The sequence below is a fragment of the Carcharodon carcharias genome, chromosome 10 (assembly GCF_017639515.1).
Source record: "Carcharodon carcharias isolate sCarCar2 chromosome 10, sCarCar2.pri, whole genome shotgun sequence".
Classification (NCBI taxonomy): domain Eukaryota; kingdom Metazoa; phylum Chordata; class Chondrichthyes; order Lamniformes; family Lamnidae; genus Carcharodon; species Carcharodon carcharias.
Genome location: NC_054476.1, coordinates 49,321,706 through 49,341,144, shown reverse-complemented (window position 1 = coordinate 49,341,144; position 19,439 = coordinate 49,321,706). Strand labels below are relative to the sequence as shown.

General features: G+C 41.1%; 1 protein-coding gene across 2 annotated transcripts in view; it reads right to left on the bottom strand.

The window, feature by feature from the left end:
• swap70b (switching B cell complex subunit SWAP70b) overlaps positions 1–19,439 on the bottom strand; it is a 150,226-nt gene that overhangs the window by 108,261 nt on the left and 22,526 nt on the right. The window contains exons 3-4 of one of the 2 annotated variants that reach the window (XM_041197672.1): positions 14,208–14,384; positions 9,753–9,980 (exon numbers count right to left, since the gene is read on the bottom strand). In XM_041197672.1, the coding sequence (XP_041053606.1) occupies positions 9,753–9,980; positions 14,208–14,384 (405 nt within the window). The remainder of the gene's footprint in view (positions 1–9,752; positions 9,981–14,207; positions 14,385–19,439) is intronic. The other variant, XM_041197673.1, reaches the window with a different exon arrangement.

Genomic DNA, 19,439 nt, shown 5'->3' with positions numbered 1-19,439 from the left:
CTATCACCAGAAATTGAGACAAGAGAGGTCAAGGAAGGGAAGGGAAGTGTCAGAGATGGACCATGTGAAAATTATGGAGGGGTGGAAATTGGAAGCAAAATTAATACATTTTTCCAGGTCCAGACGAGAGCATGAAGCAGCACCGAAGCAATCATCAATATACTGGAGAAAGAGTTGTGGAAGGGGGCTGGAGTAGGACTGGAACAAGGAATGTTCCACATACCCCATAAAGAGACAGGCATAACTGGGGCCCATGCGGGTACCCATAGCCACACCTTTTATTTGGAGGAAGTGAGAGGAGTTTAAGGAGAAATTGTTCAGTGTGAGAACAAGTTCAGCCAGATGGAGGAGAATAGTGGTGGATGGTGGAGAATAGTGGTGGATGGGGATTGTTCGGGCCTCTGTTCGAGGAACAAGTGGAGAGCCATCAGACCATCCCGGTAGGGGATGGAGGTGTAGAGGGATTGGATGTCCATGGTGAAGAGGAGTCACATGGTTAGTCCACTTGCATTCTCTTAAAGATACTCCACATTTACCACATCCTTCCCCCTTTACTTAAAAAATACAGTTGGCAAATGTGAACTATTTACACTAATAACTATTTACAAAGCCTCTCAGGAGGCTTTCTTAGAGGTGTTGAGCGTCGCAGTTTAATAACCTTAGCTAGTTTTTCTGAGATCTTTTCAGGGGACAGTTGTCCACTGGGTTCCTCAGTGGAAATTGGCAGGTTTGTCTCCCCGCCCCCCCTTGGGACCCACGGGCCCCATCAGTGCTTCCAAATCATGTGATCTGTCCTCTACATGCAGAACAGGCTCAAGCATAGAAGACAACTGCATTTCTTGTGGGACTGGCATTATTTTGTGGAGGTGATCCATGTGTCATCTAATTATTCAGCCATTTACCAATACATTATAGGAGAGGGGTCCAGTTACTGCACTCACATCGCCTAACAGCCAATTCTCCAAAGTTCTTCGCAAGGACCGCATCACCGTGAAAGTTCTTTTGTGACTATGATGGTCATGCCTGGTCTTCTGCACCTCTTGGCTTTTCTCCACCCACCCCTCTAAATTCAGGCAGTTAAGGGTCAGGCAGGTTAGGAGATGTCTCTTCATTAGTAGTTCTGCGGGGGCAATGCCATTCGTTGTGCATGGCATAGTCCGGTATGTGAACAAGAACCGGGACAATCAGGTGCTAATGGAATCTCCTTCCATCTTTTCATCCCAGAGTTAAAGGTTTGGACTGCTGGCTCAGCCATGCTGTTCGATGTGGGTGATAGGTGAGGTTTTGATCTGGATGATAGGTGAGGTTTTGATCTGGATGATAGGTGAGGTTTTGATCTGGATGATAGGTGAGGTTTTGATCTGGATGATAGGTGAGGTTTTGATATGGGTAATGCCATTAAGGGTCGTGAACCTGTGGAACTCCTTGCTGGTAAAAGTGGTCACATTGTCAGTCACAAGGACCTCTGGCAACCCATGTACTGCAAAACTCTGCCACAAACGGTCTATGGTGGTAGCCGACGTGGGCGACTGGACTTCACAGACGCCCATCTAGTTGGAGTGGGAGTCAATCAGTAAAAGGAACATTGTGCCCAAGAAGGGTCCCATGTAAAATCGACATGGAGGCACATCTTGGCCGCCCTAGCCATTCCCATGAGCGCAATGGAACTAAGGGGTGGAGCTTTTGCACCTGCTGGCATTGAGGACAGCTTTTAACCAGGGTTTCGATATCCAAATCCATGCCTGGCCACAAATAGCTACATGCGAGCATCTTCATTCTGTTAATGCCCAAGCGAGCACTATGTAGCTTGGCTAATAACAGCCTTTGCCACCTCGGGGGTAGGATAACCCTTTCTCCCCAGAGTAATATGCCGTCCTGGCAGGAGAGTTCATATTTGCAATCAGAATAGGGTTTCACCTCCTTGAATTTAGATCCATCTGACCAACCATTCAAGGCCTACTCCCGGACGTTAGACAATAGTGTGTCCTGGCTTGTCTGCTCACAAATTTGTCTGGTCTGAACAGGGGAGGAATCCAGAAAATGTAGCACTAAGACCAGTTCCTGGGGAATTGGAGCCTTCCCCTCATTAGCTGGCAAGGGAAAGCGACTTAGTGCGTTGGCACGTGCGATTTGACTACACGAACGGTGAACAAAAGTGTATTTGTAGGCAGCTAATATTAGTGCCCATCTCTGGATGCAAGCCAATAGGGCTTATGGTAAGTTATAATATGGAAATGACGACCGAGGAGATATTGATGTAACCTCCAGATGCCGAACTCAATAGATAAGCCCTCTTTTTCAATTTGGGAATATCATCGCTCTGCGACATTGGGCATGCGAGATGTGAAACCAATGGGTCGCTCCAATGTGAAAGGATAGCCCCTATTCCATAAGAGGATGCATCACATGTTAAAATTAATTCCTTCTTGGGGTCAAAGTGGACCAACAAGGCCAGCGATCTTAATAATCACTTCACTTTCAGGAAAGTATTCTGGTACAGGGCTTGACAACTCCATTTTTGGTTCTTCTTAAGCAGGCCATATGAGGCCAGCATGGTCAAGAGATTTGGAGGAATTGGCCATAGTAGTTTACTATACCTAAGAAGGTCTCAAGATCTGTGGTATTTCTCGGGACAGGTGCCTCACGAATAGCCTGAACTTGTTCTTACATGGGATGCAGACCCTGCGTATCAACCTTGTGGCCCAAGTAAACTACCTCCTTGGGTTGGGACAGGCACTTCTCTCATTTTAAACATACCCCCCGCTTGTGCGAAGCATTTGAACACCTCTTCTAGATTTGCTAAGTGTTCATCATCAGTCAGTCCCGTGACCAGTATGTAATCCAAGTAAACAATAACATGGGGCAATCCTTGGAGCAAATTTTCCATCGTTCTTTGGAAAATTGCACATGCTGAGGAGACCCCAAAGAGTAGACATGTGTATTACAATCCTTGGTGTGTATTCATGGTGACGAATTCCCTAGAGTCCTTATTCAACTCTACCCGCCGCATGCATGGCTCATGTATAATTTTGAATATGTGGTGCTCCCCGCCAACTTCAAATACAATTCCTCAATCTTGGGTATTGGGTGCTATCAAGTTTGGCCATCTTATTGACAGTTAGCTTACAGTCAGTGCATAAACACATACTTTGGTCCGTTCAGTACAGTACAATAGGTGCAGCCCGCTGAGAAAATTGCATTGGTTGTAGGATGCCCAATTTTTCCAGTCTGTTCAGTTTGGTTTCAACCTTGTCCCATAGATCATAAGGGTCTGGTCTCGCTCTTATAAATCTGGGGGCTTGTATTTGGGTTTAAATGAATTCTGGCCAGTAGCCCTTGCTGTAGTGACTGGTCAGTGCCTTCACATGGTTAGTCCGCTTGCATTCTCTTAAAAGGTACATAGTACTCCACTTTACCACATCTTGGTTCAAAAGTTCATACAATTCCCTTATGGAATTCTAGTTTTCATCTGATTCCTTACATTAATGCAGCAGGGAGCTGCCCTCTTATGCATCGCAAGAGACTAATAAATAAAAGCAAGCAAAGACAGAATTCAGAGTTATTTTCCCTTGCAAACTCCAAAATACCTCATTTTCTTTCTTGCTAAATGTAATAACATAGGGTTGTTTAGTTGTCCAAAGCTGGTGACAATGGTAAAAAATGGGTTTTTCCAGAAACTGATGAAGATCTGGCACAATTAAATGAGGTGGTTTGAAAGCTGGACAAGTTTCTTGTGCACTGTGGCAGAGTACAGTTTTATTCACCCTGGTACAGAATAAGCAAATACTCAGAATATGTAATAAATCAACACTATCTCCTGTTCCTGCACTATGGCCATAAATCAAAGCCATACACTAGAATGCAGTATCATTGGTTTTCTGCGCATACGCGACCAGGGCACATGTGCAGAGTGTATCAGCAGCCCTCAACTGCTCACCAGCCTTCTTATCCCCTCACTACCGTTACCTCATCATCCTCTAAATCCTACCTGCCTTCACTCACTAATCAGTTACTTCTGGAAATAAAAAACAAAAACAGAATTACCTGGAAAAACTCAGCAGGTCTGGCAGCATCGGCGGAGAAAAAAAGAGTTGACGTTTCGAGTCCTCATGACCCTTCGACAGAACTCACTTCTGGAAATAAGGTTTGCAACGCAGCAAGTGTTGCAACATTTACAAGAGAACCATTAAACGTACTTATACCAGAGCATTTTATCGTTTGATATACCTCTAATGGCATTTCTCATTTGGAGGCCTGTGTCTATGTGACAATACTCTGCACAGAATACATCACTCTCAGCTGAGACCAGATTGCAGATTATAGTCACCAACAAACAACAGCTCTCCGGTTTAATTCTATGATGGATAGCAAATCTGACCTAGCATAGTGTGTGCCAGGACTTGCTGCTGGCAAGCACCACGCTTTCCTGTAGAGCAGACCAATAAAAAATTGCTGCCGATAAAACCTCCCGAGAAAGCCATTATTAGAAGCAGTAAAGATCATTCAATTTTTGTTGTACAAAGAAATAAAAATGACTGAGGTAACTTTGACCTCTTGCAACCATAATCCAATACAGGAAAGTACAGATGAGAATGCTGACAATTAGAGAAAGATGTCAGTAGAGGTATGTCACAATAGGGTTTATATTTTAAAACCAATTCTACATTTTTAAATTTTATTCTTGTATCCTGGATCAGAGATAAATGAACAGTCGCAAGCTCTGGCAGGAGTGTACCATTAGTCGTTTCAATGCTAATGGAAGCAAACCATAGGCTGACATCATTAAGAACAATGGACAAACCAACCATTAGTCAAGTTAGCAGAAAAACTTTGAATAAAGGTCAATTGCATTTCAGAATTTATCTTTATTTTTCCATATACCAGCTTACACAAATAAGATAGATTTAAGAGTTGTGTTTTGAAGCAAAATTAATTTGTAATTTTTTTAATCTAAGACTGCATGCACTGAAAGTGTATATTAAAGCCAGATGAGCAATTTTTACAGAATGTCCCAGTCTATTTAATATCGAGACAATGTCAATTGTTTTATCTCAAGGTGACACATAACTATTTTGTCAATAAGGAGGCATTTTACCTTTAAACCCAAAACTTGCAGGGAAACAAAAGGGAGCCAATCCTGCTATTAGCCCTGCCGGCAAATCACTCAACATGGAAGAAGTCAAAGGGACTGCTCTTACCCTGGCTGGAAACACAGAGGAAAGTACAAAACTCACAGGCAGTCAGTGAGTTAGCTATGTCCGAGGAGGGGACTGGGCTTGGCGAGGGAAGTTATTCTTCAACAGCCCAGAATCAGCCAGGAAAATTTTTAAATGCTACTTTTTTTATTCTTTAGAAGTGTTCTGCAATTAGTTTAATTAAGACGAGATTTGATTACAATTGTTACAAACAAGTGGATATATAGAGTAACACAAAGCAACTTAGCAACTGGTCTCACTAATGTGTTCAGGCAGCCTTTGGAAGAATGCATGAGGGCATATGAAGGGCAATTCCTATTATTCAGATCACAGGGTACATGGTCACATAATTAAATAATCGGGCAGTACATGCACTCGCCTGATTGTAAAGCACTGGACCGATTGCAGGAGTGACCAATGTACCCGAGAGATTACTTAACGATAGACACTAACCTTTTAACATGTACGTTTAAACTGATCATCTAGTAACAACAAATTGCATTTATATAGCACCTTTATGTAGTAAAACATCCCAAGGCACTATGTAAATGCACTATGGTAGCACAAATTCACTGTTGTGGAGAAAGTCGGTAAAGACAAAAAGATGCAAATTCTTTTAATTTTGTTTAGTTTACTACAGTTTTGACAGTTCCTTAATTAAAAACAGCTCACATCTTAATCATTTGGACAGTAAAGGAAAAGAACTTCCCCTCATAATGCATGCATTTAATTTTGAAGTTTTCATTTTAATCACTACTCTTCAGTTTCCTTTAAAAGACTACATTATAGTAAAGTCATTTTCTTACTTACCAGTATAAACTGTAATGCTGAAATCCAGCACCTAACCTTGCAATTCCTTGTACACAGTTCCCATTTTGACAAGGGAGTCAAAAATTTCATTCAAAAATATATTTTAATCCAAAATTTATATATGAAGTCAACGCTGCTGGAATTCATTCAATTATTCTTCAAACAAAACCCAATGTCTCCATTCAAATAACAAACCATAAATTGTACACCCAGATTACCATGCTTTGTAGGCTTTATCAATAGGGCCAGTACTGCTGTAACCAGATAAGACATACTAGTGCATACACATTCTTTCAAACAGCTAATCTCACTTCCTGATATGACTGAAGCAACAGAACAAGAAACAACAGACCACAATCCATTTGCCAACGCATCTCAAATGACCAGAGGTTTAAACAAAGTCTTCTACTTCCTCTGTGTTCATATAATTATAGCAAAAGTATAAAAATCACTTTTTCTAAACAAATCTTTAATCACAAAACTGAGAGCGGAGAAGTTCACGAACTTCTTGAGAACATATCACAAAGCGGTGGCCTCTGAACAGGTCACATGTCCATTCAATCAAGATTGAGTGTTAACATTTTCTAAAAGTTTCTTTTTAGCTCATAAGATTAAAAGAAGTTCAAAGACAGAAAACACAGCAAATGAATCAGTATCTGAAAGATAGGTGTTTAAGATGTTATATTTTATCAGGGCCAGGTCAACACTTCAATTGTGTTCAATTCAATGAAAGCGTTTATGTCCCCATCTCTGACAAGACAGCTTGTTATGAATTCAAATCTCCAACAGATATCTGTTCAGCTTCAGTGTTGTCAGCCATTCCTATAAGTAGTCTGGTTGCCTGCTTCTTAAGGAAGATGACTTCAGATGCCATATATTTCCTATCATGATGGCAATGGCACTTCCTACATTGCCAATATCAACTAACAAAGAGAAATTTGGAGCTATAGTTAAGGTCTGAAATCATTAAAGTCAGTATTTAGGCCAGAGCACCATGAAGTGTGTGTGTCTGGGGAATTAATAATGGGAAACGGCGGAAGCATTGAACAGATATTTTGTGTCCATGTTCACTATAGAAGACACAAAAAAATCCCAAGAATATTTGAAAATCAAGAGGTAAAAGGGAGAGAGGAACTTAAAATAATCACAATCACTAGGAAAAATGTACTGGGAAAACTATCAGAACTAAAGGCTGACAAGTCCCCAGGACTGGATGGCCTGCGTCCTAGGGTCTTAAAAGAAATGGCTGCAGAGAAAGTGGATGCATTGATTCTAATCTTCCAAAATTCGCTAGATTCTGGAAAGGTCTCAGCAGATTGAAAAATTGCAAATGTAACACTTCTGTTCAAGAACGGAGGGAGACAAAAAGGAGGAAACTATATTCCTGTTAGTCTAACGTCTGTCACAGGAAAAACGCTGGAATTCATTATTAAGGTGCTTGAGTATTACTGAAAAAGAGAGACACTGTAAAGTTTTTTGTCTTGCACCCATCAGGAGAGATGCGTAAGAATACCCATTGTAAACTGAACAACTATTCATACTGCATGCATCTTCTGCCTATCTATCCTGATGAGTGCAAGGTGAAAAGCTTCAATAGCATGGCTTCCTTTTCAGCAATACTCAAGTTCTATACCACCAAATGGCTATTTATTGAGGAGGTAATTGCAGGACATTTAGAAAATCATGATACACTAAGGCAGAGTCAACATGGTTTTGTGAAAGGAAAATCATATTTGACTAATTTATTAGAGTTCTTTGAGGAATTAACAAGCAAGGTGGATAAAGGGGAACCTGTTGATGTGGTGTACTTGGATTTCCAAAAGGCATTTGATAAGGTGCAACATCAAAGATTACTACACAAAATAAGAGCTCATGATGTAGAGGGCAACATATTAGCATGAATAGAGGATTGGTTAGCTAACATGAAGTAGAGAGTATGGATAAATGAGTCATTTTTGGGTTGACAAGCTGTAACTAGTAGAGGGCCACAGGGATCAGTGCTGGGGCCTCAACTATTCACAATCTATATCAATGATTTAGATGGAGGGATTGAATGTATGGTAGCTAAATTTGCTGATGACACAAAGGTAGGTAGGAAAGTGAATTGTCAAGAGGGCATAACATATCTAAATCCCTTTGTAGACAAAGTGAGTGGGCAAAAGCCTAGCAGGTGGAGCATAATGTGATAAAATGTGAACTTGTCCACTTCGTCAGAAAGAATTTTTAAAAAGTAGTATATTATTTAAATGGAGAGACACTGCAGGATTCTATGGTATAGAGGGATCAGGGTGTCCTGGTACATGAATCACAAAACATTACTAGGCAGGTACAGCAAGTAATTAGGTGGGTAAATTGAATGTTGGTATTTATTGCAGGGGGAATGGAGTATAAAAGTAGCAGTATTGCTACTGCTGTTCAGGGCCTTAGTGCGGTCGCATCTGGAGTACTGTGTAGTTTTATTCTCCGAAAGGATGTAATTGCATTAAAAGCAGCTCAGAGAAGGTTCACTCGACTGATTCCTGGGATGAAGGGGTTAGTTTATGGCGAAAGATTGAGCAGATTGGGCCTATATCCATTGGAATTTAGAAGAATGAGAGGTGATCTTATTGAAACATACAAAATCTGCAGAGACTTGACAGGGTGGATGCTGTGAGGATGTTTCCCCGTGTGGGGGTGCCTAGAATTAGGGGACACAGTTCAAAAATTAGGAGTCGCCCATTTAAGATGGAGATAAGGGGAATTTTTTTTTTCAGAGGATCGTTAGTCTGTGGAATTCTCTTCCCCAGAGAGCAGTGGAGGCTGGGTCATTGAATATATTCTAGGGTGAGTTAGTTGGATTGTTAATCAACAAGGGAGTCAAGGGTTACAGGGAGGCAGACAGGAAAGTGGGGTTGATGCCACAATCATGTCAGCCATGATCTTATTCAATGTTGCAGCAGGCTTGAGGGCTGAATGACCTACTCCTGCTCCACATTCTTATGTTCTGGCAGAATGATGAAGGGCTGTTCTTCAAGTTTGCAGTTCATTCCACTGGCCAGAGTGGGGGTCACGCGGAGAACTGAAATGGCAAATGACAGGGAGCTTAAGGCACAATTCCAGACAGACAGTGGAGTGACTAAAGACAGATGAGGTGCCTTCTGTGCCAAGCACCTCCGATCTTCATTCCTTTGCTACCATAAATCAGGAGATAGAGAAGCAATGCATCTGTGTTTTCAGGAAACACCACAAAGGCTCAATAATGACAAAGTTATGTAATTACAAAATTATTTAAAAACATGCAATAAGCATGACAATGTTCTTGACACATAGTGAAAAATTACATTAGCTTGATCAGAGATCTCTACCAATGTCACTTAATGCTGTTACAAGAACAGCAAGTGTAACTCATCATCACATAACACCTCCCTGAACAAGCAAGGTAAGATCAGGAACTCAGGACAAATTGGTAAAACTGAACTTGCAACACACCATTCCACTGCTGCTACACAAATCATGATTACTAAAACCTTCCAAAGAAATGCACTGATGGGTTTTGCTGAACTTGCTAAGCCTTTGGGTGCCACAGTGAAGATTTTTTAAAAACAAGACATTTCTTTGCACATTTTTCTGCATCCACTTATTGCATTCCACTCTGAAAATCAGGATCATCCGAGTAAGGGAGGGTTTGGAGAAACAGAGAGGGAAATAAACTTAAAACACACAGCAGTTTCAGCCCATTTTTAGTTCAGATGTGAAAACTACTCTTACCTGCTTCATCACATCTAGAATGAGCTCACAATAAACTTCATTGATTGCCATGGACAACGTTTGTCTGTTCATGCCCTTAGAGAAGAGGCCAGAGCCAATCAGTTCAATGAACTCCCACGCAGAAAGACCACACTGCCTGGCACCAAGATGAGCTCTGTATTCTTCAAACTGCTCTTGCTGCCAATTAACTCCCATTGCTTCAGTTAGTTTCCGGAGGAAATATTCAATCTAATCAGTGAGAACAGGATCATATTAGCATAATCATGTCAGCAAAAGTTCTAAGTTAATAGCTTAATGTAACATTGAAGCAACACACATGAACAGAATAATTTTTACTTACACAACAACTGGTTGATCTCCTGTGATGTTACATGCAGGCAAGTCAAGACCATAAGCATTTTTCAGGTCAATCACTGTTGGAGAGTGAGGAGCTATCTGAGCCAAGGGACAAGACAGATAAAGAGGAATGGAGGGGAGAGGGAAAGGTGAAGGAGAAAGGAGAAGGGGTGGAGAGATGGTAAGGAAGAAAAATTAATGGAGGGTTGAGGGACAGCAAGGAGAGAGAAGGAAATGGGCAGCAGCAAAGAGAAGTGTGTGCGCAGTCAATGTCTGAGTGAATTTTGTCTCCAAGGATAGGGGTGCTGACTGTTCCAACCAGAGACTCCTGCCTTAATCTTTATCCAAATTGCTTAACGTTTTATCATTCCAAAGAAGTATTTACCTTGCTTTTAAAACATATAGGAGACTTAACACAGAGTATTTCAGCAGACAATACGGAAACTGCTCAACATTTAGCAAAGAAACTGGTATTGGGGGACAGTGATTCTCTCAAAAGATGTAAACTTGCTCAACATTCTGTAAACCCGAATTGGGCCCAACCAAAATGAACCTCATTTCTGCTGTAACCTTTAATAATATGAGTGAGACTCAGTTAACTTCTGTGATTCACCTGTGTAAATCATCTTCTAACAAAAAGCTTAACTGAAGATCATACACAAGGTGAACCGCACAGAACTGGAGATCTTCTTAAGAATGCTCTACTATAAATGAAAGTCTCTTCTGACAAGGGAAAAGTAGAAAGAGATTCGGTGGATAGGAAGTCATGCATTACTAACCTCTAAAAATATGCACAGAAGTCAAAGGAGTGCTCAATTAACTTATTGGAAGTTAAGACCAACTACAAAGAGGTTCAGAATTCAGGCTTTTATTCCAATTTTTAAGTTATAAAAGTATGCTGTTAATGCCTTAGTAATGCCTCCCCAAGTCATGTCTATGCTTTTTCTTGTCACTGAGTGTCACAGGCATAACAATGACATGTCATCTGGGTTACTGTCTGACTCGTTACTATGGAGAAGAGTTGGTATGTGTGAGCCTTTCTAATCCTGCACGTCAGTTCCAACTTTAAAATCACAAAACAAAAGGCTCTATCCAAGTTGGGTCAGCAACTATTCATCCACTGACATGCATTTCAGCACCAAGACTTAACCAGAAGCAAGATTCTCCTGAAAAGTCAACAATGCACAGGAGACACTCAATGTTAGGTCAGAGTGGGATCTCGGTCAGTCAGGAAGCTCAACACAGCACATCTCCAAAGGCTGAAATGTGCTTGTAGTAGTGTAAATAAATGCACATCGTCTTAGGAAGGAAGTCCATTCAGCAACCTTTTCAAAAGCCTTTCTTCTATTTTTTGAAGGGGTAAATATTGATTAATTTATGCTGCTTAATCTCCCACCCTGCCACAGGGGTTACCACTTCCTTTGATCTAAATTTGTGTTTCAGATGACCCAACCCAGGCCCGTAAGAATTGTTTTCTAAGAAATAGTCAACCAGTTTAATTCTTCTTTTATATTTGTAAAAAAAAAAAATAAACTTAGTACTATTGAATGTATAAATGAACCCTGAGTGCACCTTCTGAACAAAATGAAACAAAAAAAACTCAGAATAAATTCCCTTTTCCATCATTTTAAAATAAAGCTCCTTAACAATGAAATTTCACCCACTGATCACCTCATCTCCCCAAAGCATCCGGTATTGCTCCAAAAGATTGGGCTCAAGATACACATTTGGGACCAAGTAGAACTACCTAGACTATTACAAGTTACAAAAAAGTGGAATTAAAAACACTGCATTCACACCAAACATTTTTTTAAAAATCTATATTTTAACCACCTTGTGTTTTCTATCAGGAGACGATGGAAATATTGTTTCATGTAACATAAATGCATTCCTTGAAAGATTGGATTATGCAGAAAACGCCAGCAAGAATTTATAACTAAAGTCCATGTCTAGTTTTCATTAACAAACTGATTTCTCTCTCTTGGGAGTGCAATGCTAAAGATAGAATTGTGCTCTAATTACCAACTTTTCTTCTGTCTGATTTAACTGGTAAGCCTATGAAGCAGCCAAATTTTTAAAAGCATTGATGCGCAGATTTATAAATAGTTAGGACAGATTACAAAGGTAAGCGCAACTGAACTAATCGTAAAATGATATACTGTACATATACACTTGGGAGGGCACAAGCTCCAATAAAGGTATTGTGCGTATTTGAAATATCTAAAAAAATGCATTCTCCATAAAATTTTCACTAAACTTCATTTGTACATTTGCATGCTGTTATAACAGTCTTTGTCCAGAGGTACGTAAACAACATTTCAAAGTAATAAAGTGTCAGCTTAAATTGTGTGCTAAAACTGGAGGCTGGTTGTCTGTCCCAGAGGCCAAAATGCTTGCATACAACCAACTATTCAATTTTGCACATCATTTACCATGTTTTTCCATGTTAGTAACCAAATTATGGTCCAAAGCAGGGGATGTTAGGAGGACTGGCCAAGGGCTTAGCCAAGAGCTGGGTTTTAAAGCAGATCTTAAAATTAGGAGAGGGGGCTGGAGAAGTGGTGCAATTTAGGGAGGGAATTGCATTGTAGGACCATTGTAGGAAGCCCATCAATGCTGGGGCATGGACAGTGACCAGATTTGCAGGGGTGGAAAGTTCTCAGAGGATGAGGTGGGCCAGGGTGATGGGGAGGGATTGTACAGCTGTAGGAAGTTACAGATAGGGCAGCATTGGAATTGGAATAGTCAGTTGAAGGGTCATGAGGACTTGAAACGTCGACTCTTTTCTTCTCCGCCGATGCTGCCAGACCTGCTGAGTTTTTCCAGGTAATTCTGTTTTTGTATTGGAATAGTCAAGCCTGGGGTGATAAAGGCACAGTGGAGCATTTCAGAGGTAGATGGCTACGGTGAGGGATAAACCAAACTAGACAAATGTGACCCCCAAAGGCCAAGATAGTGGCCAAGGATTGAGGGTTGGAAAGAATGACAAGAGTACAATGTTTTTGACAAGGGACGGAGATGATGGCTTCTGTTTTCCCAGTGCTCAGCTGGGGAAATTGCTCATCCACAGATAAGTTGTCTACCAACAGAGGTAGTATGGGTCGAGAAGGGTAGAGCTGAGTGCATGTTGATGCAGAACCCATGTCTGCTGATGATGCTATCAAAAGGCAGCATGTAAGTGAGTAAGAGGAGAGGGCCAAGGATCCTTGTAGTACTCCAAGGTAATACAAGATGACTGGAAAAGAAGCCATTACTGGAAATGCTCTGGCTAGAATCAGATTGGTATGAATGGAAGCAAGTGAGGGCAGTCCCACTGAGTATGACGATGGAGCAAAGGTATGGAAATTATGGATATAATTGACTGTACCAAAGTTTGAAGAGAGTTGAGAATGGCTGAGTGGCCGAGTGGCGGCCAGGGAGGAGAGGGAGTCGGGGGTAGTTGGCAGTCAGTGTGAGTGATTGAAGGGCCAGTTGTATAGTCACGCAGGAGTTAGACTAGGATTTTTCTGTCTCTCATTTCCTGGGTAACTATTCAGGTAAGTAAGTCAGAACCGTCCAAAGTCTCTGACTCTAACTCAGAGTCGGAGATCTGTTCGGAGGGTTCTATGGAGCAGGGAATTGCCCATTGGAAGTTCAAACTCCCTGGTCATTCACATGGAGTCAGTGTGTCATGTCTTCCATGGGGCCCCAAAGCGCATTCTGGTTCATATATCCAGTCTCTGACGACCCAGAGACCAGAGGATATGGGCCAAAGACTACAGCTATTCAGAGAGGCACACCACTACCTCCTGAAAGCAACTAGGGATTGGAAAAAATACCAGCGTCATTAATACCCATAACAACTTTATGAAAAAGTTAGTTTCTTGTGAGTGATAATTTCAGAGGCAGCATTGGTCCTTCATTGCTTCACCCACACAACCATTTAACCTCAACAAATGGGTTCTGGCTGGTCTTTTTATTGAGGGCAGCATAGTCAAGTCAAATCCTAATCCTTCCTAACATCTGTAAATATTTCCAGCATGAATTACAAGATAGTGAGACGGAACTGGAACCGATTGATCTTTGCTCTCCTTAACCTAGGGTGCGAACGTCAAAATGGTAAAGGTTTATTGATCTTACCTCCTCTGGGACTATGATGAGAGGGTACACATCTTCTGAGAGGAAGTTGAAGATACACCATACTTTAAAAGTGTCTTCATCACTGATCAGTAAATTATTCTGCTTCAGGTTTTTCTTGACACATAAAGTCCAGCACATCCTATTAAAGTCAGATTTATCAAAGCTGTTTGGCTGAACCTTTAACATGTAGGAAGGGCAAGAAAGAAAAGAGAAAAAAAATCACCAGGAAAAAAATTGAAATAAATTAAAAAAAAACAATTATATATTTTTAAATTTCTAATTTTCAGCAGTCAGGAGGCTTGTTTCTTTATTCACGGTTCAACTTGATAACAATTAGGATCTTCCTCCCACCAAGAATTACCTTTTTGAGAGAAAGCATTAGAAAAAACACCAAGCATTATTGCACAGCAAATTGTTACAATCTCCAAGGATAATTACTTCTGTTGCACAATCTTCATTATAGAAACCATTAACTGGTTGGTCAAAATAAATTCCAAAAGGTTAATTGTATTCTATGCATCTTCAGTGTTCTTCTATCCAAGTGTGAAATGCATGAGAACAGTCATTAATGCCTGGACATTTTAACTGTCCAGCGGATTAAAATTTTAAACTGTACAATGCTGTCCTGTAGACCTAAATACATTCATACAACTCCAGTCTGTTATAAAGTTACACAAGCACATTTCAGCTCAGTTGGAAGCTAAGCCATTTATTCATTTTTAGGAAAATAGTAAGTTACTGGTTTCTCTCTCTGTAATTCAAATCATGCCAGCATCACCAAGCATTTTCAGGTGGTGAAGAAAAAAAGTTTCTTTCCCACATCAAACTTTCATTCTAATTATTTGGAGCCCAATAACTACTAAGCTTGCAAGGAACCTAAAAACTGACTGTGAAAGTGTCTATAGGCATGTGAAGAAAAAAAGATTGGTGAAGACAAATGTAGGTCCCTTACAGTCAGAAGCAGGGAAATTTATAATGGGGAACAAAGAAATGGCTGACCAACTAAATACACACTTTGATTCTGCCTTCACAAAGGAAGACACAAATAACATACCAGAAATGTTCAGGGACACAGGGTTTAGTGAGAGGGAGGAACTGAAAGGAATTAGTACCGGTAGGGAAATTGTGTTGGGGAAATTGATTGGATTGAAGGCCGATAAATCTCCAGGGCCTGATAATCTACAACCCAGAGTACTTACGGAAGTGGCCCTAGAAATAGTGGACACATTGGTGGTTATCTTCCAAGATTCTATAGACTCTGGAACAGTTCCTACAGATTGGAAGGTAGTTATTGTAACCCCACTATTTAAAAAGGGAGGTAGAGTGAAAACAGGGAATTATAGACCAGTCAGCCTGACATTGGTAGTGGGGAAAATTCCAGAGTCCATTAAAAAAAATTTAATAGCTGAGCACTTGGAAAGCAGTGGCAGAATCGGACAGAGTCAGCATGGATTTACGAAAGGGAAATCATGCTTGACAAACCTATTGGAAATTTTCAAGGATGAAACTGGTAGAGTTGATGAGGGGGAACCAGTGGATATGGTTTATTTGGACTTTCAGAAGGCTTTCAACAAAGTCCCACATAAGAGATTGGCATGTAAAATTAAAGTGCATGGGATTGGGGGTAGTGTATTGAGATGGATAGAAAACTGGTTGGCAGACAGGAAACAAAGGGTAGGAATAAACGGGTCTTTTTCCGAATGGCAGGCAGTGACTAGTGGTGCATCGCTGGGACCCCAGCTATTCACAATATATAATGATTTAGATGAGGAAACTAAATGTAAGATCTCCAAATTTGCAGATGACACAAAGCTGGGTGGGAAGGTGAGCTGTGAGGAGGATGCAGAGATGCTTCAGTGTGATTTGGACAAGCTGAGTGAGTGGGCAAATGCATGGCAGATGCAGTATAATGTGGATAAATGTTAAGTTATCCACTTTGGCAGCAAAAACAGGAAGGCAGATTATTGTCTGAATGGCTATAAATTGAGAGAGGGGAATATACAACGAGACCTGGGTATCCTTGTACACCAGTCACTGAAGATAAGCATGCAGGTGCAGCAGGCGGTAAAGAAGGCAAATGGTATATTGGCCTTCATAGCCAGAGGATTTGAGTACAGGTGTCTTGCTGCAATTATACAGGGGCTTGGTGAGACCACACCTGGAATAGTGTGTACAGTTTTGGTCTCCTTATCTGAGGAAGTATGTTCTCGCTATAGAGGGAGTGCAGCGAAGGTTTACCAGAGTGATTCCTGGGATGGTGGGACTGACATATGAGGAGAGGTTGAGTCAGTTACGATTATATTTGCTGGAGTTCAGAAGAATGAGGGGGGATCTCATAGAAACCTATAAAATTCTAACAGGACTAGACAGGGTAGATTCAGGAAGGATGTTCCCGATGGTGGGGGAGTCCAGAACCAGGGGTCACAGTCTGAGGATACGGGGTAGACCATTTAGGACTGAGATGAGGGCAAGTTTCTTCATCTAGAAAATGGTGAACCTGTGGAATTCGCTACCAGGGAAAATAGTTGAGGCCAAAACATTGTGTGTTTTCAAGAAGGAGTTAGATATAGCTCTTGAGGCGAAAGGGATCAAAGGATATGGGGAGAAAGCGGGAGCAGGCTATTGAGTTGAATGATCAGCCGTGATCATAATGAATGGCACAGCAGGCTCGAAGGGCCGAATGGCCTACTCCTGCTCCTATTTTCTATGTATGTCTCTAAGTATTTCAAAGGTGGGATCAATGCAATCCCAGTAAATATTTCAACTTCTATTTATAATTTCTAGATTCACAGAAGACTACAATTTTAAAATGTATACATTCCCAATCTCTCTCTAAAAGCATTATGCCAACATATGAAACTTTTCAGTTTACCCATTATCATAATAGCTGCAGTCAATCCATCAGGACCAAGCTCCCATCGCAAGATAGTCTACCTGAGACGTTCAATTTCCTCCCAAAAAACCTCAAGCACAAACAGCCTTTTAAGTCACAATTCAGATCTCTTTTTGGGCTCAACTGTAACATCCCACAAGTAGAGACAGGTGCCTGGTTAGGATTATGTGGAGTTGGCCCAGCTTACTCTGCTTCATTATTCTCACATCAGGCAAATCAGAGCCATACATGCCCGTGTAAGCTCATCAATTTCACACGTGACTACATTTTAATGTTAGCAAACAGCCAAAAGTAGCATTTTCACCTGACTCCGAAGGTTCCATGTTCAAGTGCTACTTGGAGACTTGAGCAAACAACCTAGACCAACGCTCCAGCACAGTACTGAGTGATGCATTATCGCCATCTTTCCATTGAAATGTTCAACTGAAGCCCCATCCTGCCATCTCAAGCGTATCTACTTACAGAAGAGTAGAACATGCTTTTGGTATCTGGCCAATGTGACTTTTCTGTCCACAAATTGGATCCCACACTTCCCTACAACAGTGACTATGCTTCATAAGAACTTAACTTTTTAATCACCTCAGAATGTACAATATAATAGCAAGTCCTTTCCTTTCATTCAACCGAGATCAGGCTCACTGGGCAAGGAATTGTGATTTCAAAGATGCACCAAGAACAAAGGGCTTTAGTGAGCCAATCTGCTCCAGTCTTAAATTATCCACACATACCTTTTCCTGAAGGCTGATTTACATATGAACTACACCATCATACCTATCCATCCAGGCAACAGTGCAACCTTGTGCATTGTTAACCCAGTCTCTAATCTATTCAACCGTTCCCTAGCCATGCTATCTTCGGCAAGAAGCCTAAAAAAAACTGCAACTAATTCAGGGAAAACTTTGGAACATTCCAAACTTTAGCCAGGAATGCTGCAGGAAAATATAGTTGTTAATGACCTCTCTCAATTATTCTCATTGCAAGTGGTGTGTTGTCTCCCTGGTGTCAATGTAAGGGATATCACAATGAAGATGCAAAATATTCTACAGGGTGGAGGGACTGAGCCAGATGTTTTGGTACATGTAAATCCCAATGACAGAGAGCACAGGTATCGAGGCTTATGGTCAGATTTCCGGAGTTCGGGGGGGATGGGGGGAGCTAAAAAGAGGGACTTCAAAAGGGAGCATCTCCAGATTACTCCCAGTGCCACACAGTAGCGAGAGTAGAAATAGGAAGATAGGGAAGATCAGTGCATGGCTTGAGGAATGGTGCAGGAGGGAGGGCTTCAGATTCTTGGGGCATTGGAAGCAGTTCCAGGGCAGGATTCCAAATCAAATTCAAAAGACTTGGGCTGCACCATAACAGGACTGGGACCAATGTCTTTACAGGGAGGTGACTAGTGTGGGAGGGTTTAAACTAAATTGACAGTGAGGGGGGTGGTGGACATCATCTTATAGAAATGAGGAATTAAATGAAGTGAGTGTGTCTGATAGTACTAGAGGAGGGACTAGTAACATATTAAGTAGGAGCAGAATAAGGAGGACCACGAGGAATGCAAAGACAGGTTTAGGATGCAGGTGTGCAAACTCAAGTGTGGTGAATAAAATTAGTGAAACGCAAGCACAAATAGCTCTGAGAATATGATCTAGTGGCAATAACAGAAATGTGGCTTAAAAATGGTGAGGAATGGGCACTTAATATTCAAGGATACAAAGTGTTCAGAAATAATAGGGAATAATAAAAAGGAGGTGGGGTGGCAATAGTGATTAGAAAAGATGTGGTAGTGCTGTAAAAAGAGGATATCCTCAACAGGGCAAAGAGAATCCATCTGGTTAGATTAAAGCAGCAAGAAAGGTATGATCACGCAACTGATGGTATTTGATAGGCCTTCAAATAGTGAGGGAGATGGAGGAGCAAATCTGCAGGGAAATCACAGAGATGTACTTGAACTGCAGAGCTGCAATACTGGGGGGGACTTTAATTAGCCAAATGTCAATAGAGATAAAGTTAGAGGTAAAGGGAAAGAAAGGGCAGGAATTTCTGAAATGTGTTCAGGAGACCTTCCTTGACCAAGGATGTTCTTGGTCCAAGTGGGAAGGAGGCATTGCTGGATCTGCTGCTGGGGAATGATGTGGGCCAAGTGGAGGGAGCACTTAGGTAACAGTAATCTTTGTATCAAAAGGTTTAGATTAGCAATGGAGAAGAGCAAGGAACAATCAAAAGTAGAATGTCTAAATTGGAAGAGGGCTAGCTTCAATGAGATAACAGAGGATCTAGCCAGGATAAAATGGAACCAAAGACTGACAAGAAAAATGGTAACAAAACAAAGGAGGATCTTTCAG